The 23735-nt window shown below is 44.4% G+C and overlaps 1 protein-coding gene across 8 annotated transcripts in view; it reads right to left on the bottom strand.

The window, feature by feature from the left end:
• BRSK2 (BR serine/threonine kinase 2) overlaps positions 1 to 23735 on the bottom strand; it is a 427939-nt gene that overhangs the window by 82525 nt on the left and 321679 nt on the right. For all 8 annotated transcript variants that reach the window (XM_074954821.1, XM_074954822.1, XM_074954823.1 and 5 more), the window contains one exon: positions 12099 to 12215. In XM_074954821.1, coding sequence (XP_074810922.1) covers positions 12099 to 12215 — 117 coding nt within the window. The remainder of the gene's footprint in view (positions 1 to 12098; positions 12216 to 23735) is intronic.

Below are 23735 nucleotides of genomic sequence, written 5' to 3'. Positions count from 1 at the left end.
ACATAAGTTACATCGACTTAAAGTGCTGTCCACACTGCGCTATGCTGGCGGGAGACGCTCTCCTGCTGACATTGCTTCCACCTCTCACGGAGGTGGAGTCATTATGTCAGTGGGAGTGCGCTCTCCCATTGGCATAGCGCGTCTTCAGTGGCACGACTGAACTGGTGCAGGTGCGCCGATGTAGCGCGGTAGTGCAGACTTGCGCATAGTAATGGACATGTTCGTTTGAAGGCATGCTCTGCTGCTGAGTCCCAGCAGCTACCTACGGAACGTCCACCTGAAAAAGCACATCAGGATGGAGCAAATGTGTTAGGGCGCCGTCTAGGTACATACATGGCTCCCATCACCACAGGATCTGAATTTCTCACGATCTTCAACGGATTTTAACCTCACAACATCCTTGTAAGGTAGGGAAGTACCATCCCCGTTTTACAGATGGGGAACTGAGGCACCAGGTAGATAAAATGACTTGCCCATAGTTACCTAGGAAGTCAGCAACCAAGGTAGGGATTGAACCCAGGTCTGTTGCGCCCCAGTTCAGTGTCCTGGGTGCTACACCACCCTTCCCACTCTGTAGGAACAGAATGTTTCCTGGGTGGGACATGGCATTTTCAGGTGCATTGAGAGAATAGAGTAACATTTTTCTATCTTAGTTATACGGATTGCCTCACCGTTTTTATTCCTGTATGGCAACTTTACCAGTGACAGGTGCCAACACTCCTATCTATGGATACTGAGGGAGGCAAACCTGGAACACAATCTCCCCAATCACACCGTCTGACAATACTCATCCCTTCAAAAGAGAGAGGGGCCTCAGTACTGCAACCTGCATACCAACATATCTTCTTCTGCATGCTGCCATCATGCACCTCAAATGCGTCACAGTCCCCATATCTCCCCCAGATTGGAAGGGAATCTTACAGGATTCTTAAAGGATCCCCCTTGCTGGAGTCTACTGGAATCCTCCCAGAAGGTGGGAAGAGAGGAGGGGAGAAGGATACAAAAATCCCTTGAATGCCAATCAGATGTGTGGAAGCATCCACTAACCCTGTGGAAGGTGTAAAAAAATCCAATTAACAGTGGAACAAACTGGCAATATCATACTTGTGGAAGGCTGGGCTACCTAAATAGATGATGTTTGTGGAACTGGGGCATTTTTGGAAGTAGGGTACATGGATAAAGCTGGGGGAGAGGAAGCTGGGTTAACCTGACCATTCAACAGCTGCACTGCAACTGCCAAGAGAGTATAGGCTTCTGGCATCGCCACTCTGAATTCTTTCCAGTGTATGGCAGCTGTATATCTGTGGTTTTATCTTGGCCACATGGGATCCTCAGGCCAGCCAGAACACATAGAAAATTCATTTCCATGCTGCCAATCACAAAGCAACTTCAACTGGTTGAAAGAGAAAAACTCAAATTTAATCAAAAATCTATTTCTCTTTCCACAGAGTCATGAATATTTCCTTGGCTCTTATCACTAATTATTCAATGTGTGTATGTCTAAGCAACTTTCTCTGCTTCTTCCCCCTAGGCCATTTTCCTCATCTTTCGGCTACATCTCTATGCAGTGAAGCCACAATCTGTTTTTGATAACAAATAATATCACTAAGCAAGATCAAGAAGCAGCTTTTGCCAGAGGGCTCTGCTGTGAAGAAGCGCCAGTGAATTGTTTATTTGACAGGTGAAACTGACTTCCCTGGGCCATGGCCTGCCCACAGGAGCAATGATTCTCTGCATGGTCATTCTGTAGGCTATGACCTCTGGGGGAAGCAGTGATTCTCCAAGTGACCATTCTTCAGGCCTCGACAACTGGAAGGAGTGTGTTCTCAGTGCATGGGAACAGCAGAGACAGACTCACTCTGTCTCTGCTGTCCTCATGCTCTGAGTTCCCCAGTTAAAGAGGGCAGGTGTGGCTGCATTTTTCTCCTCCTGCCACTAGCTGCTGTTTCTGCTACTGCTGGGCCTGCCACACGCTGCCTCTCCTCCTCCTCTGCTGCTCTTCATTGGTTCCCAGTTGGCTTTCAGAGGCAGAAAGTCAGATAGCAGCACTGATGGCCTCCCACACCTTCTCCTACAGGCTGGGTGCTAAGGGCTGAGAGGAAGGGGAGTGCCATAAGGGTGGGACAAGAGGAATGGGGAATTCTGCTGGAGAAAGATGAAGATGGAGAAATGCCACTGGAGGAAGGCAGGAGAGACAAAGTGGCAGAGATATACTGGAAAGGAGAACAACACAGTGACGGTCTGGCAGGGTCTAAGCTTAGGAGAGGGGCTATCTGATGATGGTGCTGTAACAACTCAGTAGTTAAGGTTGAGTTCTGTTTTACACTTAAAGCAGGCACTCAACCTGTTTGCTTTGTATAAAAAATACAGCATATCCTCCCCAACCTTACAGCACTTACTCTTCAAGCATGAAGTAAATCCATTAATTAGTTTATGAATTAAAATGTATTAAAAACTGGGTCCTCTAAGAACTCCAGCATCTGTGTCAGTCTTTACTCTATCCCAAATGATTTTAGTGAGAGACTAACATAGGTGCTTCAACACAAAAAGTCCACAGAGTTAAAATTAATTGAAATCTTGTACATAGGAATTAAGTTGTAATTAAGCTAAGTTATTAACAATTGTGCCTAATTATATATAGGCTACAGGCAGGCTCAGGTCAACCACCCAAGTAACTCTTAAGACAGGGGTTTTCAAACTGGGGGTTGGGAGGTTATTACATGGGGGGTCACGAGCTGTCAGCTTCCACCCTAAGCCCCGCTTTGCCTCCAGCATTTATAATGGTGTTAAATATATTAAAAAGTGTGAGAACCACTGTCTTAAGTAGAGCCATTGACACCAGAGATAACTCAGCCAATCTCCACATTTCCTGTACAGCTAATTTGCATGCAATAACTCTATTGGCTCACATAAGTCAGTGGCATAAAGGATATTAGACGTGTCAAGAGTTCTCACTGGTGGATTACTTGATCCGGTGGTCACTGCTCTTTAAAAGTTCAATGGCCACATGCTAGCTTTTTTCATTTATAGATTCACAGATTCTAAGGCCAGAAGGGGCCATTGTGATCATCTACTCAGAGCTCCTGAATAACACAGGCCATAGAACTTCCCCCAAATAATTTCTAGAGCAGATCTTTTAGAAAAACATCCAATCTTCATTTAAAAATAGCTAGTGATGGAGAATCCACCACACCCCTCGGTAAGCTGTTCAATGGTTAATTACCCTCACTGGTAAAACTTTGCACCTTATTGTCAATCTGAATTTGTCTAGCTTTAAATTCCAGCCATTGGATGGTGTTATACCTTTCTCTGATAGTCTGAAGAGCCCGTTATCGAATATTTGTTCCCCCTCTGGATACTTACAGACAGTAATCAAGGAACCCTTAAACTTCTCTTTGTTAAACTTCTCTTTCCACATAGATGGCTTCCCATGGCACTGTTGCCTTGGCTCCACTGCCAATGAAGGCAGCACTAGTGGGGGAACAGAAGCAAGAGCACAGAAGAAGCCCTTCAAGTGCAGAGACACTGGGACTCAGGGGCTTGGCTTTCCCAACCCTTCTGTCCCTTAGCACGAGTCTCACACTAGACCAATGCTCCAAATCAGGGATGGGCAACTTTAAGGCAGCAGAGGGCCACATATCCCACTAAAACCCTTTGGCAGGCTGGGGTTAGTGGGGGCAGGGGTGTGTGTGTGTGAGTTTGGAGAGTGAGCCCACCTCGCACTTGCCCGCAGTGGTGGCTCCTCGAACATGGGGCTGGGCCTGGCTCCCTGCTCCAGCCCGCTGGCTCTCGCCACAGTGCCATGTGATGTGCACATCTGTGTGCAAGTGTGGCCCTTTCTCCTGATTCCCTGTCCTCTCTCTGACCCTGGTGGTGCCAGATTGCCCATCCTGAGCTGGGCTGTGGTGGGACAAATAAAATGATCTGGTGGGCCGGATGTGGCCCCTGGAGCACCAGCTGCCCATCCCTGCTCTAAATGAACACGTCAATGAGTTTGTCTTTACTGCAGCATTAACCTGGGTGATCACTACTCAGGTCTGAGCAACTGGGTTAGCCACTACAATGCCACACTTGAGTTACTGGGCCCACTCACCCAAGTGTGTCACTAGCACATCCCATGGTTCTTTGCACTGTAATAAGCTGAGCCACTCTGACTCTTTTCCATTGAATTGCAGGAGAACTTGTCTGTCCTTCTGGGCACCTGGGGGGAAGTGTGGGAAGGCAGTGGAGGACAATCAGCACTTACGTGGTTTAGCCTGCATCCCTACTGCAAAGTGGGTAAGTTTCTAGCCCGAGTGAAAGCAGCACTTGAGCTTTAGTCTATACCCCAGGACAGGCCAGCTAGTCCAGGTGTAAGGCACCATCACACTCAGGTCAGAGGACTGTGTGTGTCAACAGTAGCTGGGTTGGGGCAACACCTGAGTTAACTTTTCAGAGAAAACATGACCATTTGCAATTTAAAGGCCATATTCACCAGTGCATGTTAGTTCCTTTGCACTGTTCTTGTGATGCAAAGCAGTTGTAAACCAAGCTTAGTTAACCATTGAGCTCTGGATGCTTTTGTGCTTATCTGGTGCACTGGGCTATCTGTCTTAAAATAAATAACTAAAATTGACCAAAAAAAGGTGACGGTTGATACCATATATCTTCAAATCATTAGAAATATCACATAGTAGAATTCTCTTTGGGTTTCTCATATAGTATTCATGCATAAACATTTTAATAAACTAAGGAAATTCCCAGGCAAAAAACTATGTTAAGATGGAGTAAATGTTGAGAGAACATTTTAGTAATTCAAGGTAAAAAAAATTAGAGAAATGTTATAATTATCCCAAAAGCGAGTATTGTAAACCTAGGAAATTCAGAATTAGAACTACTTACATTTTTTAAAATGTAGGAAATTACCACCAACGTTCCACCCGAACCCCAAACACTCCCCTTCCCCCCCATTAAAAGGATAATAAGGCTGCAAAGTTAAGCGTTAAAAAGTTAGGAAATGCCAGAATGAAGATTGCACAGGATGCACTGTGCTCTCAGGTTGTTCAGTGGGTGAGGCTGTTGTCTGTAGTACTTCTGCCTCACTTGTTGCTGAAGTTGGAAGGTGTGCAGGGAATGTGGGAATTGCAGGAAGAGAAAGGATAGATTTCTGGTTAAGGCAGCTGCATGCCACAAGGAGAAATGAATTCTATCCCTGCCTGTGCCACAGAGTTGCCATATAAAGCTGGGCAAGTCACTTAAACCAAACTTTAAACATGTGGGTACTGTGTGTTTCTCATTTTCTGGGTACCCAACTTGAGACACCTGGATGCTCAGAAATGCTAAGCACTCACAACTGCAACTGAGGTCAATGGAAGCTCTGCTTTGCACATATAGAGTGCTATAATGTACGAACTACTATGAAAAATCAGGCCCTAGGTGTCTCACATTGGGCACTTAAAATTACTCAACAATTTTGGCTTTAATTTCTGTGCCTCAGTTCCCAATGTATAAAATGGGGATAATAATTCTCTCTCTCCTCACAGAGATGTTGTAAAGATAAATTCACTAATATTCAGAAAGAACTAAGCATCATAAAAAAGCCCATCAGGAAATTCATATATCTGTAATCAGAGCTAGGTTTGATTAATGTGCAGTAAATAAGGCCAGAGGCCAGACACTGAATGATGAGCATAAAACAAAATATTGAATAGCTGCTTAATCAGTGAGCACCGTCCAAATAAGCACTGAATAAGGCAGGGGGATCCAGTGGAAAAAATAATATGTGATCACATAATTAAAGATGGTATCATAATGCATACGCATAAGGGGGCTGAATTAAGGTTGTATTGGCAACCTTAAATAGGACATTTCCTAATTTTTGAGTGCATGACTTTGCAACCTTAAACATTCTTTTAACACAGCTTTTTAGGATGTATTATAAGAAGGACTGTTGGCTGATACTTCCCATTATATAACCCTTTTTTCAATTGGTTGTCACTCTGCCAAACATACACTGTTAGTGTTTAGTTTGTGCTGAATGCTTTGGGAAAATTTCAGCCCCAAAAGTTCAGCTGTTTCCAAGAACAAGGGTGGTGAAAAATACATTGTTTTGCCCATGTTAAAAATTTCTGACAACTTTTTCTATGAGAAGCTCTAGCACTCCCATGGCTTGGAACAGGGACTGGAATGGGGCATGGCCTTTACATCATGGATGTGCCTTTTGCTTTCTCCAGGAAAATCTGTCCAAATATGGCAAAGTTATAAGCCTTTGAAAAACTGCTCTTTGCATATGCTCAATAGAGTTCCCATATGATGCCAGGCAAATCATTTAAACCAAACTTTCCACAGACGGTCAATCATTGTGTGTTCCTCATTTTCTCAGTGCCTAACTTGAGATCTTGTGGTCTGATCTGCAGAAAGTGATAAGCTGAAACTGAAGTCTTTGGAGCTCTGCTTTGAACATATAAAGTGATATATAATGCTAGCTACTCTGAAAAAATCAGGTCCTCACTGTCTAAGATGGGGCACCCAAAGAAAGCAGGTACTTTTGACCTCAATCTCTTTGTGCCTCAATTCCCCATCTGTAAAATGGGGAAAATAATACTACCTAATCTCACAGGGATGATGTGAAAATAAATTAATGTACGTTTGTGAAGCGCCCAGATATTATAGTGATGAATGCCATAGAAAAGACCACGAGAAAATTCATAATTCTGTCTTCAGAGATGGGTCTAAATAGTGCACAGTAAAAATGGCAAGGGGCCACACATTGAACAATGAGAAGAAAAAAAATAATTCCGCACTTGCTCATCAATTGAATAACATCCTTTCTGTGCATTGAATTAGGCAGGGGGCCCTGTGTAAAAAACAGCAGTAATTAAGAACTGAATTTTATGCATAATAGAATGGGGCTGAGTTAAGGCTGCACAGGCAACCTTAATCCCGGCATTTCCTAACCTCTGAGTGCTTGACTTTACAACCTTCATAATGTTATCTTAACAAAGCTTGTGTGTATGTAATATATATATTTATACAGAGAAAGGGTGTGCAGGACATGGGACAGCTTCATCAGAACGAGGACTGGCTCCTGAAAATCAGGAATGGTAGCAACACTAGATTCCTGTCTTGAACTACTGCCTTGCAAGGGGTGTGGTCAGGCACCAAAGATAGGTATTGGGGAATCTGGAATTTCTGCTGTGGCCTTGTGCAATCAAGCACTACCTTGATTGCTGAAGATAAAGAGAACACACCCTGTGCCTAAACTCAACTGATAATCATCCTTATTGAGCAGACATGCTTATTTGATAGATCCAGGGAGTCTGTGGGCCTGCAAGGGATACTGGGAAATGTCTCGAAGGAGTGCTGTGGGCAGGAGGCATTGGCTGAGCTGGGGTTTGAAGTGGCTGCTCTTTCTTCCTCCATTATAAAGTGACTGGTGCAAGACTTCTTTTCTCATTCTAAATAAAATTAGAGACAATCATCATCATCATCATCCTTACCACATCCATGTAGCTTTTTGGATTAGGGCAGGGAGTCCCCTTGGAGATAGTGAAGGAAGGGGACTGCTTCATACAGCCAGTTCATTGAGGACCCGTCAACAGGAGCATAAGTTTCTGTACTGACTGCTTCTTCAGGTGTTGGGGCAAGCCACATTTATGTGTCAGCTGCTTTACCTTAGCTACTGTTCATTTTGGGCACAGAGATTTGGAGCTAGTCAGCACAGAGACTAACTAACACTGCTGCTGGATTCTCAATCACCCAGCTGCCTGCAGCAATCCCTTTCTGTCAGGGACTGAGTTTTTCTAAGCTGGGATAAGAATTGGGAAAGGGGGGGAGGGGGAAGATGACTTCCAGACTTCTAAAACAGCACACGAAACAACAGGAAATCAGGAAAGATGATTACGAACTCTCCACAGTCATACCTTGATAACGTCTCCTTTTATTCCTTCCATTTTTCAGACTGCCCCTCTAAGATCTTGAGATGGGGTAGGGTCCCAGAGAATCCCCCAACCTCCTCACACCTTTTCTGAGATTTCTGTAGAAATTATTATAATGTGTACTACAGTAGCACGTAGAGACCCCAACCAAGATTGGGGCATCATTATTCAAGGCATGATACATACCCACAGCAAGGGATAGTCCCTGCCCTATAGAACTCACAAGCTAAGCAGATAAGACAGACAGGGGGTGGGAGACAGCAAGTAGTATCATCTCCTTTTATAGATGGGGAACCAGAGCATAGAGAGATTAAGTGACTTGCCCAAGGTCACATAGGAAGTCTGTTGTAGAGCAAGGAATAGAACCCAGATCTTCTGAGTCCCAGTACAGTGCTTTAACCATAAACCAATCATTCCTCTGAGCTAGGGACAGACAAATGTGTTGAGTTACATTTACCATTCTACAACATCACAACATAGCACAAAGTGAAGAAGTGACTGAAAGGGATGAGAGAGCTTCCCAGTATTTAATTGCCTTGGTTTTCTTTGCCTGGAAGGGTAAAGACCAGGAAGAGATGAAGAAATGTGAACTAATAAAAGCTGCATCCCACAAGTCCCCAGCTCCATCAGCTGTCTGCTGTCTGCTCATAGGCCTCCCCAGCTCTCGGAGGAATGCAAAGATTTGCTGTGTTACTTCTGCACTTGAGGGACTGTTTCTCCAGAAGAACACTTGCCTTGTTGTACAATTTCTGCAGCAAGTTGTGTTGCCAGTGTCACTATCATCCCTGCAGACCCTAGGCATCATTCCTCCTTGTCTCAGGGGTCTAGGGACACGTGTCAGTTATTCCTTTGCATTGTGCATGAAGATTTGAGATACAAGTTTCCAGTAATGCGGATTTATTACAACCAAAGCCTGACACATCATCAGTTAGTGACAAATTATGTCAATGAAACAGCTAGTCCACCTCCCCACTCCTCTTCCATGTCCTCCGACACACATTAACACAATCAGATTGCACTTTTATCATTTCCTTCAGGGACATTTTTATCTGCAGCCATCAGTGCTACAGAAAACAATCTGTGCTGATCCAATGAGTAATTCCCATCAAACAGTAAAACTGAGACATGGAATATTAAATATCAGCAGCTACATGAAGGTAACATTCAGAGCCGTGTAATGTTGCCTCTGATGCCAATCGGAGCTTGTTGACCTGAAATGCATCCAAATTATATGTCATACTAGGAAGCTTAACCTGCATCGAATAAGGGTCTGTGACTGCACACTCAAATCCTTATGCCACATCATTAGAAAGTTAGCTTCACCACATGGATGAATGCCATCTGATCCTCATGCTTCTATTGACTGAAGTTCCTGGAGACTCTTTGTGTGAGAATGTTACAGTTTCATGCCATTATCCATGTTCACAGCACAGACAAAACCCCCCTGCAAATTAACTTCTGGATGCCTGAAGAAGCCACTCGTTAAAGCGCAATAACTCAGCCACAATTCAGCCATTTTTTGTATTTTCGCAATGGCCGAAAACACCAGACGCACACTGTGGAGCAAGTGAAGGTAAAACTGTTGCCTTGAAAAGCTCTGATGCTGGTTACTGAATTCTACAAGGGAACGGCAGCCAGAAATCTACTGCCTTTCTTTGTGAATATGTGGCATGCCATTATATATTCCTTCCTCTCTCCTTTCTTTCATCCCCAACCCAGACACATCACAAGGCACCAGTATCAGCCATGCTGGGCCCCATGCCAGGAGAATTAATGAAGTGGTGTAATAGCTCACATGGAGGCCCAGTGATTGGCGCCGTTCTTAAAATGCATCTGCAAGGCAGGGGATCACAGCGTTGCTGTGTTCTGTTTATTACAGGCATGTCTCTTCCGTTCCCTTGATTTCTTTATTAGTGCATTTTAAGGCAGCAACATGGGGTTTGCTCTGGGAGGCACTGAGGTTTGATTCCAGCACTGCTGATGGAAGGGAGGTCTCCCTTCAAGACTAGGCCTGGCTGACAGTGCCATCCGCTAACAAGCGCTGGATCCTTGCTGAGTGGTTCCCTAGGAATTTGAAAAATCCTGGAAGGCAAGGTAAGATTGTTTGTTTGGGTGAGGAAAGAAAGTTTCCTTAGAAGTACATAGAGGTGTTGCCGTCACTGAGGTGAGAATTTCATTTCTTACCTGAGAACGTAAGTTTGAAAGCAGCAGTTAGCAATAACATGACGCCTCACAGTTATTCACCTTTCATCTATGTAGGTATGAGTTCAAATCCTGACTTGGGGTACAAGTGTAAAGGAACTGGTGGATCTCAATCAATTAATCAACAGGTATTTGTCCACATCACAAACATCACACAATTATTCACTCCTGGCATCCTTTGCCCAGGAAAGGTTCAGGACTGGAGAAACAAGGGTAGAATGAATCAGGATTGAAATGCAGTGGCAGCATTGTGTGCCGACCCAAGACTGGAACGGAAAAGGTGCTGAATGTCCAGATTGAGGTGCACAGACACAGTTGCGAGGGGGCTGCAAACTGGAATAGCTGGGGCTGCTGCACATCCAGGCTGGCATAGCTGTGAGGGAATGTTAGATTGGAAGATCAGGGACTATTACAGGTCAGGATTGATGTCAAGCTGTGTGGGACCCTCAACACTGCAACTGCACAAGTGCTGAAGGCGAGAAGTGAACAGAGCTGTGTGGGAGGAAGATCATGAACCAGATTCCACTATCCAAAGCTGGAAACACTGAGCTCATTGTGATGAGAACCAAATTCATATCAAAATACGAAACTTGTGTTGAGTTAAAGCCCCATATATGGACAATGCAGCTTGTAGCCCCTTCATGCTGTTGTTCAGTCTACCACTTGTTTGATGTGAACTCTCTTCAGTTGGAAGTGGCAGCTCATAAGTGACCTTTCATTGGACGGCAAGTGGTCAGGAAAGCAATTCCCTAGTACTACCAGTAGGTGGTGTTAGTGTACAGCAGGTTCCACAAGTGGTGAGCTGGGGTAATCTACAGTTGAGTCACTACGAACACTACCACTTAGAGAAGCCTGAAAAATGGGGGATCTCATCCTTATGTGTTTCAGTGATTTAAGAAGAGTATTTAGGGAACCTGGTATTCAGTTTCTATTTTTAATAATTTTTAGTGTTTATTTTTGGCTGCTTTGGTGTCTTGGAACTTCCTAGAAAGGCTGTCATATTGAATGGTATGCATTTGATCAGCAATCAGCTGTTCCATTGACAATTAAACCAATGCAAAAGATTTTTAAAACCTTCTGCCTCATTTATTGTTTGTATCCTACATTCCCACCCTATGTGTAACCACGCAAAACCCAACTGCCTTCCACCCTGGTGCTGTTTGTGACCAAGCAGCCAAACTGTGGGGAGGATGAAGAAAAAGTGATGAGACTGAGATGTACAGCAGACAGTCTGAGCAGGACACAAAATCCTTTACAAATCACTTCAGTTTTTTTCTCCCCAGGTATTTTTTTTAAATCCACTCTTGAAAAATGATCACTATTGTTTTATCAATTTTCAGTTCCCCAAGAATATGATATGGCCAGTGAAAGAAGAGACAGGACAACATTTTCAGGAGTGATGTGGATTTTGAGTGTTTCAGTTTTTGGGTCCACCTGAGAGACACCTTAAAGGCAGGGCTTTGGAGCTGTGCTCCGGCTCTGCTCCAGCTCCAGGCAAAAACCTGCAGCTCCACTGCTCCGGAGCTGCTCCGTGGGCTCCGCTCCAGAGCCCTGCTTAAAGGAGCCTGATTTTCAGAAAATATTGAGCACTCACCCTCTGAAAACCAGGCCCCTTTAATGCATTCCAAGTTGGGCCTCCAAAAATTGAGGCACTCTAAATCATTAGTCAGTTTTGAGAATATTGGTCTAGTTAACATATCTTATATATAGCTTATGGATTTTCTACTATACTGAGGAAATTCGAGCTTGATGTAAGCGACCACAACTGAAATACTACACAGCATATACATCTATAATCTCCCCCATACACACGCACGCACACACGCTTGTGTGCACACACCCCACTCTGTCCTACAAATAAGTGTTAGCCCAAAGCTAGATGTGTCCGACTAGGTCTCTACTTGGGGAGGGAGAGTGAGTGGCTGTTCCAAGAAGTCTCTGCCAATCTCTGATTTCTATTATACAGTCTGAGCCACTCACCCACAGCTGGTTTCTAACAAGCTGTCCCCGACCTGCAGTGATGCCATCCCAAAGTCTGCTATCCGGATGTTGTTCTTTTCATCCAGCAGTAGGTTTTCTGGTTTTAAATCCCTGTGGCTGTGGAGAAAGGATTGGAACATGGGTTAGAAAAATTCAGGGCAGCTCCCCAGGATCTGCTTATTTCACTTCACGCAAGTTCACTTTTCTCCTCTTGGGGCAGAAGAATACATAGCGTCTGAGATGCAGTCTTTGGGATGCGGCAACCATTAACCAACCATTACTGACCCTTTGAGGGCCTGAACCTGCATTGCCCTAAGATGTGCAGCACATCTTTCTGCTCCTGTTGAAAACAACAGAAATGCAGGATACTCAGTAGGAGTGGGATCTCAGATGGCATGTAAGGCTGGGATATCAGACACCAATCCATGAGGCAGGAAACAGCAGTATCAACATGTTCTGTGAATGGCAGAAAATTCAGTGACTGATTTTCAGGAAAAGAAAGGCCACTGTATGTATTGCCTCCTCCACCCCTATAGAGCCTCGTTTTAGTAGTTGCTTGCCTCGGCATGTGGCTGTGGGTAATTAGTTGGCATGTGGAAGTCCCTTGAGTCCAGAATTCCACAAAACACTGGCTCCCAACACTTTCAAAAGCCTCTTTCCCATCTAACATTGACTGCCTTCCTACTTAGAAATAGGGGATGGGCAAGGCGGTGGTGACCCTTGAACACTGGGTCATGATCCCCAGGATGGGAACTGCTGCCATGGATAAAGCGTATAAATACCTGTCCCTCCTCTTCTCCTTTTCTCTCTTACCCATGCCAGAGGCAGTCATGGACCCATCACCTCCCTTTCATTTTAGCTTGCATAAGTACTTTTAAATAGCTCTTATATAGTGTAGCAGTTAATTTTTAAAAATTTAGACAAAATTTTCATCAAAATTTGTGAGGTTTGTGTCTGTTTTGTCATGTTTTAAAACTGTTTTTGAGTCACCAAGATGGCAGATGCATCTTAACAACAACAACAACAACAAAAGGCAGCATTTATGAGGAGTTCCCGTTGCCCTTCCATGGTCTCTGCTTTGGGTGGTCAGAATGTGAGTCTTTTGGGTCTGGGTGAGAAAAGGTCCAAACCTGAGAACTTAACTCCTCTTGCAGATAAGGGGGATCCTTTCAATACCCAGTCAGAAAATAAACCAGTTGGAGCCTGTCAGTCAGGGGTGCTGGAACAATTTTTATAGTGAGGATGCTGAGAGCCATTGAACCAACTGTAAACCCTGTATATAATGGAAACCACTTCAAGTCAGGGGGTGCTGCAGCACGCCCCGCACTCCTAGTTCCAGCACCTATGCTGTCAGGGGGTGAAATGAGTCAGCATGAGATAAAAACCAATCACGGTCAGCAAAGGTTACATGTTTTTTGACAAGAACTACAATCAGAAACCGAACAATAAAAACCCCTGCTCGAGAGTCAACCCAGTCCTGTGACCCTTAGTGTGGAACTTAACCTTCTCAAAGACATTATCTCCCCTTTCCTCCCTGTTTTAGGCACTCAGATAGTCCTGCTCATGGGAACACACACATGGGGAAGGGGAAGTTGAGCACTTCCTGTTAACCCCTTGTTTAAAGGAACAGGGCAGTGCCCCTAGACCCTATTGCAGAAACATAAAGTTATAATGTTTTGGAAATTACCCCCTTTGTGTTCCTGACCAGGAGTCTAGGGGACATCAATTAGCAACAGCTCCCGAACAATTCAGTTCAGGTTTTATGTAAAAGTCAGTGCTTGTGGCTGCAGTCGGTCACTTTGGGAGCATTAGGCAGCTCTGCTCAGACCTCCAGCAAAGTGGGAAACATTCAGTAAAACTGCTAGTTCTTTATCTTAACATCAAGCCTTGAGCCCTCATTTTTAAAAGGACCTAAACGTTGACCTCCAGTTTTGTACACATAATTAACATGCTGCCATTTAGGTGCCTTACCGCAGGGGCAAATGGGTAATTAGATGCCTGAGTGGTAGCATTTATATCTGTAAATAATTGTATCTGATGAACTGGAGGGCACTCGATAAATCAAGCCCTTTGTGTATTAATCAAAGTCTCCTGGTAACCTGGGACATATCCTTTGGTCTGACACCTTCAGCACACTCTAAAGCTCGTGAATGACCAGTGAAAGCCCAGAAAAGAACCCCTGAATGCTGCCATCAAGGACAACAGTCCCTGACAGATACAAGCTGATCATACATGTGCCAGATCTGTACTGACCCTATGTGGGGAGGTTCCTGCCCTAACAGTTCAGCATAATGAAGGACACAGAGTAGACGAGGCCAGGGTCCTGTCGTGGGCTATGGAAGCTGGATAATAATGAGATGGCAGTGCATTATTGGATTACTGTTGTCTAACTGGGATCCAGGATCGATTTCATCTTGCAACTGAGTGCTGGGAAGGTTTCATCCAACGGGGGAGATGGATTAAAGGTTTCCTGTATCAGCATTAGGGTATGGTAATGAGTGATAACAGTGCTTTGCAAAGTAAGTGGTGTTGATATAATGAAAGGTAACTGGAAACCTCTCAAAGCTCCAGGCAGACTATGTGTCCTTCTGCCTTTTGCAGTAGTTATCCTTGCATCAGTCTCAGAAACTGCTCTCAAAGGACTGTTATTAAGGACTAGTTATATGTAGGGCTTGCAGAACTCCATTTTTCTTTTTTGGATAATTCTGACAGATAATATCAATGTTTATTTTTAAGCTTTTTTTAGATTTTTATATAAATTTTCACAGTTGTGGGAATTATGGGAATATCAGAAAATTATGTAATAACAGTAGATGTTGAGATTCAAAAAGTAAAAATTTTATGAACCATTAAAGCACAAATTGTCAATATCACATGTCAAAACATAGAAAGTAAGTATCCTTAAATCAACAGATCAGACCTTTTTTTTACTATTCATTCCTTAGTCCAGTGGTTCTAAACCTTTCCAGACTACTGTACCCCTTTCAGGAGTCTGATTTATCTTGTGTACCCCAAGTTACACCTCACTTAAAAACTACTTGCTTACAAAATCAGACATAAAAATACAAAGTGCCACAGCACACTATTACTGAAAAATTGCTGACTTTCTCATTTTTTCCATATAATTATAAAATAAATCAATTGGAATATAAATATTGTACTTACATTTCAGTGTAAAGTATATAGATCAGTATAAACCAGTCATTGTCTGTGTGAAATTTTAGTTTGTACTGACTTCACTTGTGTTTTTTATGTAGCCTGTTGTAAAACTTAGGCAAATATCTAGAGGAGTTGATGTACTCCCAGGAAGACCTCTGTGTACCCCCAGGGGTACACATCCCCCTGGTTGAGAACCACTGGCATAGTCCATTTGTCACAAGCCTAATTCAAAAGTCTATATCGTTGGATTGTCACTCTAAGAAGTTCTCAAGCAGTATTTCTCTCACTTTGCCTACCTGCAAATTTCAGTTACCATTGATGGAAATATTTTTCTGTTGGTTTGTGTGTGTAAGGTGAAATTGATGTTTACTGACATTTACTGTTAAAAATCTAATCCTTCCAAGTCTAGTTATATGCACAGAGGTTGGGGATGCTCCGTTTTGTTAAATTCAGTCTATTATATCGCTCATGAAGATGAAGGGCCAATAGCACTGGTAAGAATTAGGTTAGGGTCATTGTGCCCCCTAAATCCAAACTCTGTTATGCTTCCTAAATTCCAAACCCCTAGAACCTCTCCCTCATAACTATGTGTCATCGCTCTGGGTTTCGTCATAGCTAGGTCAATATATTTCATTCCTGACCTGCAATAAACTCTGCTATTCCAGTCCTCTCTCTTCCACTTCAGGGGAAGCTATGCAGAAAGGATATCAGTGTTTCACATGTCTGTTAGGTTTTAATATGTAAGTGGAATGATATATGAAAGAGCTCCACCTGCTATTTGGTCGGATATGAGCCACGTATGTCCAATGTATAGAACATGTGCTGCTTATATATACACTGTATATGCTTAAATGAATGAATGCAGTGCTGGTGAAAGACTTGCAGGCTGAAATTCTGTGTTAATCCTAGATTTTTATTTTTTTAGGGGAAACTATTTGCAAAAATGCTTTCAAATATTTTTCCTGTTTTTTTAAAATTCAAATTTTAAATTACATTTAGAAATTTAATTTTAACCAGCTCTATAGTTAATCAAAAATGGGAAAAAATGAAGTGAACATTTCCCCAGTTTCTCTGCTTTATTCACGTTTTTAAATGTTGACATTCAGAATTTCATCAACATTTCAAAATTCAAAAAAATCTGACCAGCTCTAGTTCATTCCCAGATGAGATGCACAATGGGTAGCATTCAGCCTTCTCCCACAACTCCCCACCAACACCCCTGAATCTGACCCGGAAGGATCTCTCTCTAAAGGGCGAAGTTAATCCGTTATTTGTGCCTGTTCAGCCCTTGGCCTTCGGCGAAGATGCCAATGACGGACAAATGTGATTGTGATTTCTCTAGGAAGTGTATTGGTATCATCACATTACATTAGCCACTGGAGAGCTTCCATGTGGTTACAACTGTCGGTCCCAATGACTTAGGCCAGATATGAGCTGGTGACTTAAAAACGGAAGACTCAGGAGTGTTTCTTAAGCTCGGACTCATACCTATTATGAGTGGGCCCAGGATAAACAGTGAAGGAAATTACAAGAAAATGATGTAGCAGAAGCAACTCATACAAAAATTCTACCCTCTCCCCATGCCTCATATCTACCAGCTTTCCCGTTTCTATCACTTTTCACAATGGGAAGGAAACACACAATGAACTCTGAAGTCAGACTCATCCCCAGCCCCCTGACAGTAAGATCTCTTCACCAAACCCTTGATAGCAGGGGAAGGTGAGGGGTGCCATTTCCTCTCCTGCCTTCCTCAGGTTAGAAGCAGTAGAAGGCTGGTGGGGTTATGGGAACGGTAGCATATTATCCACAACTTGGACTTTATTTTTTAAATTAGATCAATCAGAAAAATTAGATGGCTCTGAAATAGCAAAAATAATAATAATGTGCCACTCATTTTCATTAGGGACATGCAGGGGGAAGGGGAAGAAAGAAAGCTACCATGCTCTGTCCCTTCCTACTCAGGCATGTGAGATCTACCAACTATGGTGGCTTTGCTGAATTTGCCTTGCAGTGGTAACCAATGCATTGCAATGGAGAATTCAGTCCCCTCTGCTGCAGCTTCCCTGATAAAGCCATAGCGGGATGGCCCACACCACAGCTGGCACTTCGGAAGCCATTGGCTGGGACTTCTGGATATGGGGTAGCACGAGTGTGAAAGGGGACCCCGACTGGCAACAAGATTGTCTCAAACAATCGGTTTTCCCCAGATGCCAGGCAAAATAACATCAAGGGAAATTATTGGCCCTGATTCTCTCCTGTGCCAAAATATACTCGGAAGTGGAGAGAGGGAGGCACTGTCAGGGAGCCATGCATTCACATGCCCCAGCCCTGGCCCTGACCTAAGTCAGTTGAGAATTATAGTTGGGGAGTTTTGCTCCCCTCTGTTCATTCCTCATTCAGTTACATTCTTTCCTTCCCCCAATATGCCCCTAAGCCAGAGTAGGGGTGGTTGGCATAGGGGCTGGCTCTACCACCTTTATACGAGTTATTAGGGTTGTTTAGTAGAAGCCCCACTCAGGGATGAGGGTCCTACTGTGCTGAGCACTGTACACACATATAACAAACAGACAAGCCCTGCCCCAAGTGAGAACTCCCCTCTACCAGGGACAATTCTCAGCTATCCATATGATGTACCTTTTGTACTCCTCCGGCAGTGTTAAGGGGATGGAACGGAGGCTGAGAATCTGGACCACAATGGCAGGACTGGGACTGTTGCCACTGGAGATGGGACACCTACTCTGCATTTGCATTCCCCATCCTTGCTATCATCATCAGCTCCTCTAAATGCCCAGGTTAGAAATGAGAGGACATGTGGAACAGGGGGCGTCTGTTATAATTTGCCAAAGAACCCAGCAGCCTGGATGGCCTAACACATTAATATTCAGCAAGAACTCTCTTGTGCCAAAATGAAACAAAACCCCACCACATGTGATAATTACTTGGCGTTTAATGGAACACTGCCGAATAAATGAACTTAATTTGGTCCCCTTCCAGCTCATCTCTCTGACTCCATGTCTTACATGACCTGCTTCACCTCTTCGCTCTGCAGGTGAAGTGAGGACTCGTTACCCTTTCATTGTTCCAGAGGTTGAAATGCCCTAGGGCATTTCTCCACATTGGCTGGAAAGAAGGATTAAAGAAAGCCGCCTCTTTGGTGAACAAGCAGGGAAAATTCCCCCCACAGAGTGCTGCATAGGCAGAGAAGGAAAATGAAAGAGAGAGCTGCAGCACGGCATGACAGAAAGCTTGGTATAGTCCCATCCAGGATGGCAATATGATGTCCTGAGCCCCTCAGCCAAGACAGTGGAGCAAGCAGCCAGCTGCTAGAGCTTGAACAAGGCAAGACTTTTGGAAGGAGGGAATGTGGATGTGAAAAAAAGAGAGAGAGTCACTAACCAAGCGATCACAGGGAGAGTACACAGTGTCTGACAGTCTGCAAGGTGCTGCTGTAATACACACACACACACACACATGCACAAAGACACATGGTACAAAAAGGGTGCTAAAAAAAATCCTGCAGAGTGAAAGAGGGATGGTGTGAGTGTCCCTGAATTCCAAGAGGGCTCCTGGGGAACCAGTGCACAATTCTAGTGGATAGAGAATAGCAGAAGGATCTGCATTTGCATACATGCTTCATAGCTCCCCAAGCACTGACCGTTCGCACTTGCCCCCCAGTCACTGGCCACGCTCACTGATGCTCTCCAGGCGGATGTCAATCCCTCCCTCACTCTGTTTGTGAGGTATCTGCTTTCTTACTCTCTGAAAACTAACTCATCTGTACTGCAGGCAGCCACAACATATGGGTGACACTGGGTTTAATTTATCCCTCTTACTGTCACCGAAGGCAGACAGCAGATCCTGGAGGTAAAGACAGATCTGGAATATTGGGCCCAGTGGAGCTATGCCAGTTTACACTAGCTGATGAACTGGCCCATTATTTTAAAGTGATTTTGGAGCTGAAACATTCATATTGGTTTCTATGACAACCCTGTTTAGTTCCCAGATTTCTAACCCAAGATACCCTTTAATTGGAGAAATTGCAGGTCATTTCTAATCCACAAAATCTTAGCCTCTTTGCAAATGCTTTTCCCACTGACCCCAAACACCCAATGAAGTTAGACCACAGAAGAACTGTCCAACAATATGGCTTTAAAAAGCGCCGAGTATACTGTTGAGGCTATATGAATAATGTATTAAATACTAATTAATAATAATGAGAAACACCATTTTTTATTTACGTGAGCACCAAAAACCTTTTCATCTCATTTTCCATTGCTCTTGGAAATGTAATAATGACTCAACAGCTATTGTAAACTGGAGATTTGTATGTGTATGTTTCTCTACACAGAAAAATCTTTGGTTTATGTTAATTAAGCTTGCTCTGTTCTACTTACTAACATTTTCAAGCTCTGTAAAATTAGTCGATACAGTTAAGGTCACAAATAAAAGGATAACTTTTTAATATATATTCATAGATTTTAAGGCCAGAATCGACCATTAAACCATCTAGTCTGACCTCACCCAGTTATGCCTGTAATAAGTAGATGTGCATGTCCTTCTTGCATTCAGGGCAGATTTTTCAAGAAGGAAACATGTTAAAAGTTGTTCTCTTTTCTTCAAAGAAGTAAAAGAAAGCATCTCTTCAAAGTCATAAGTATGCCTACATTTAACACGTCTCCTCCTTGTATTTACGCTGGACTGCAGTGAGGCAGATGACCCCCCCGCCCAGGCAAGGGTTAGGGAGCAATCAGCACCAACCTGCCACACCTCTGTGGTATGTCAGGCCTGGATGTGAGCCCTTAAAAGGGAGAACTCAGTGCAGTAGTGGGGACATGCTGAAGCAAGCAAAGTAAGGGCTCAGAGCTCCCAGACTGGGGGCCCTGTGTCGCAGTAACTGACCTATGGCTTGTGAATGCCACCTACCCAAGTCCTCTGAGGAAGAGGACTACCAGGCTGGTTTTCTTTGCTGAAATCCCCCCTCCGCACCCTATGATTAAGCCCTAACCTTTTCTCACACTGAGGAGTGGGAACTAAGACTGTCTGTGAGGCCTGAGAGACTGCTGCCCTCTCCCTTGCACAAGAAAGTGGGTCGGGGAATTACTTTCCATTTGTGTGGGCTGCTTTATATCCCGCTAAAGGGGGTGGACTCACTAAAAGGCACAGATGATGGGTTGTACCCCATATCTCAGAACCAGACCACAGGGTTGTGGCTGCCAAGAGAATGACATAGGAGGTAAGTGAGGTGCCTGCTCTCACTCCAAGGTGGCAACTTTGAGGCAGTAACCTTCAACACGGAGTTAAGGTTACATAGTAGTTTTTAAAGCCTTGTGTGCAGGGCCGGATTTCCAATTAGGCACAGTAGACACATGCCTAGGGGCGCCTAAAAGTTAAAAGTGGTTAAAAGTTAAAAAGTTAATACATACAGTTCTCCTGTAAGCGGCTGGGCTCCTGGTACGGGTTGGTGGCTGCCCAGTGTATGGGGCTGGAGCAGGGTGAGCATCTGAGTCAGCCCACCTGGGTGTGCTGTGAGCCGCGGCTAGGCAGGGAGGCTGCTGAAGGTGCTGGGAGCGTGCCAGCCCCTTCCTAATCTCGGCTGTCTCGCTACCTCCGCCCTGTGCTGGGGTGGGGCATGGCCAGCGCCCCATTCACTTGCACGGGGAGAGATGAAGCGCAGCTGCTGCGCCGGGCTGCAGGAGGGACAGAAGACACCTGGGGACTGCTCGCTGTGGGGAGAGGTACAATCCCCCCTTGTGCCTTGCCTGGGGCAGGTGGGCTGTGCCTTGGCTCGGGATGGGAGCGCCCTGCATGGTGGAGGGTCTGGTGCCTTCCCAGGGAGGCTGTGTTATACTTCTTTCCGTTTAATTTTTTATGAAAAACACGAAGGTCAGCTGTAGGCAGGGGGGAGCTGAAGATGCTATGCCTAGGGGCACGTAAGGTGTAAATCCAGCCTTGCTTTTGTGTTGACAAAGAGTTGTACGAGGAAGGCAGTAATAGGTAAGAGCTGATCCATTTTATATTGCTATCACTCAAGAAACGGAAGTATGGTTGTTGACCTTAACCGTGTCTTTGTAGCTTTTCAGTCTGTGAGGAAAATGGTATTAAAGTAGAACAGAGAAACCTTAACTAACATTAAACAAAGGTTTTTTCTGTGTGAATTTCCCTAGTTTGTAAAGAAACTGCAAACTGGAGCTGCAATATGAAATGCAATTAATATAGGGCCTTACAAAGAATCATGATAATGTTGTGAACACAAAGGCTGCAGTGTGAGTTCGACGATGGAGAAATGTCGATATTAGATTACAAGTGGACACAGCAACTGAGCAAATCTGTTATCAGGGTGTAAAACACATAGGACACTACCAAGCAAAGAACGTCATTATTAGTTGACGTGGCGTTTTCAACTTGCCACTGCTGAAGTCAATGTCAACATTTAAGTAAATAAGACTGCTGGAATTTGACAGATTTGCTGGCATGTACACACATAGGTTGCTGCTGAGTAAAATACAGGCATCATATGGTTAATGCAGCACTTGGTGAATCTGCCGCCATGGACAGACAGATTGCTGCTGAGCAAACAATGTTGCCACATCATTCACACTACACTTTCAAATTGGCACAGCTCAAATCAATTATGAAACAAAATAATTTTTTCTGAGGCATTCCAACATGGAAAAAATATAAATGTGGTATTTGTGTAAAGGGCAGCTATCCACATCCAAAGTTTAGTGTAGAATCTCCATGTGTACTCTTTGCAAAAGGGTTCTGTAAAAGAGTGAGGCATTAGGGACTCAATTTAAAAATCCATCTGTTTTTATTTCCAAAATATATTTAAATATGTGACTCCTCTACAAGTCACAAAGTGCACAGAAAATTAAAAGCCTCCCTACAGTCTATTTTGTATGTGTGCAGGAGATATTCCCATTCTTTCGCCCATTAAGCACAATTCTCTGATGTAACATGAACAATGGCTTACCTACCAAATTACTATATATAGATGCATGCACACTATACCATAGTATATTCTCTTTTCATGTGTGTGTGTGTGTGTACGCGTGTATATAGAGTGAAAGCATATATACAACGCTCCACAGAGTGGTGCGGCATAAACGTTTTATCAGCATGAGTGTTAGAGATGTCTCCTTCCTTCACGAGCTCTGGTAAGGCTGTGATTCTTTCACAGAGGTTGCGGAAGTCACGGATTCCGCGAACTCCATGACTTCCGCAGCAGCTGGTGCAGCTGATTTCAAGGCTGCCCGAGCCACTGGCCCCACGGCCAACCACACTGGCCACTGGTGGAGTGACCTGAGGGCAGCCGCACCGGCCGCTGCTTGGGAAGCCCCAGGCAGCTGGTTCCAGGGACCGCGCGAGCAGCAGCTGGTGCGGCTGGTCCCGGGAACCGCCCAAGCAGCAGCGGTCCCGGAGCAGTTGGAGCAGCGGCTCCCCGGGTGCCTGGAGGCTGTCCGGAAAGCGGTCCCTGGGAGCAGCGGCTGGGGGGAAGACAACCCCCAGCACTGGAGCAGGCCCCCCCTCCACCAGGGCCCCCCTGGAGCAGCGGGATCCCAAAAGTAGAGATTTAGTCAGGGGTATTTTTGGTAAAAGTCATGGACACGTCATGGGCCATGAATTTTTATTTATTGCCCGTGACCTGTCCATGACTTTTACCCAAAATACCTGTGACTAAATCTTAGCTTTAGTTATGAGTGAGTTGTGCAAGTTACCCCAAACAAGTGCCAATAAAACACAATCGCGTATTCTGTCTATGCTATGTATTTTACAACAAAAACAATATTTTAGAATTTATTAATAGAATCTTCCTACACTGGTACCATTTTTCATATTCTTCCACCTGTAAGGAGAGCTGTAAATCATAATGTCACAATGTCAAAATCTGATATCGTGCAACTACTGGAGGCTAGCATCAAGAGCTGTGTATCCCAGTGGAAAGCTGTCAATTTCCCTTTTCCCAGTGGTACAGCACCCGCATTGTACTCCTGAAGGGCAGTGAGATGTGCAACTTTAAACTGGTCACTGTGCAATACTAAATATTCACAACGGACCTCAGGCCAGTGTAATTTGGGGGACAATTCTGCGTTTCAGGAAAAGAGGGGGAAATTTGTTTTCGGTTGATTGAAAATATGAACCAAGATAACTGAAGCTCAGAGATTTGGGATGTTTAGACTAAGATGGATGAGTGGGCAGAGCGTAGGTGAAGCAGTCACAAGATGTGTGACCAATGAAATTGAAAACAGGGCTATCGCTTCCACATATAGGGCTGTATTGTGGCATTCTGTCACAAGCCCAACGTGAGGGGCAGTGTGGAGTGGCACCAGAGAGACCGTGCCCTTGGCAACGCTAGCAAGCACAGTGTTCCTATGCATGGGGCGTGCACATTTTGTGCTAGCCATTAGGCTGGCCCAGAAAGTGTGCCAGCCCTACTCCATGGATTGGTGCAGAGGTGGGGCAGGGGTCTGGTCCTGC

This window comes from Natator depressus, chromosome 6 (assembly GCF_965152275.1).
Source record: "Natator depressus isolate rNatDep1 chromosome 6, rNatDep2.hap1, whole genome shotgun sequence".
In the NCBI taxonomy this organism is placed as follows: domain Eukaryota; kingdom Metazoa; phylum Chordata; order Testudines; family Cheloniidae; genus Natator; species Natator depressus.
Note: the sequence above shows the minus strand (reverse complement) of the source record. Positions and strands in the feature narration are given on the sequence as shown.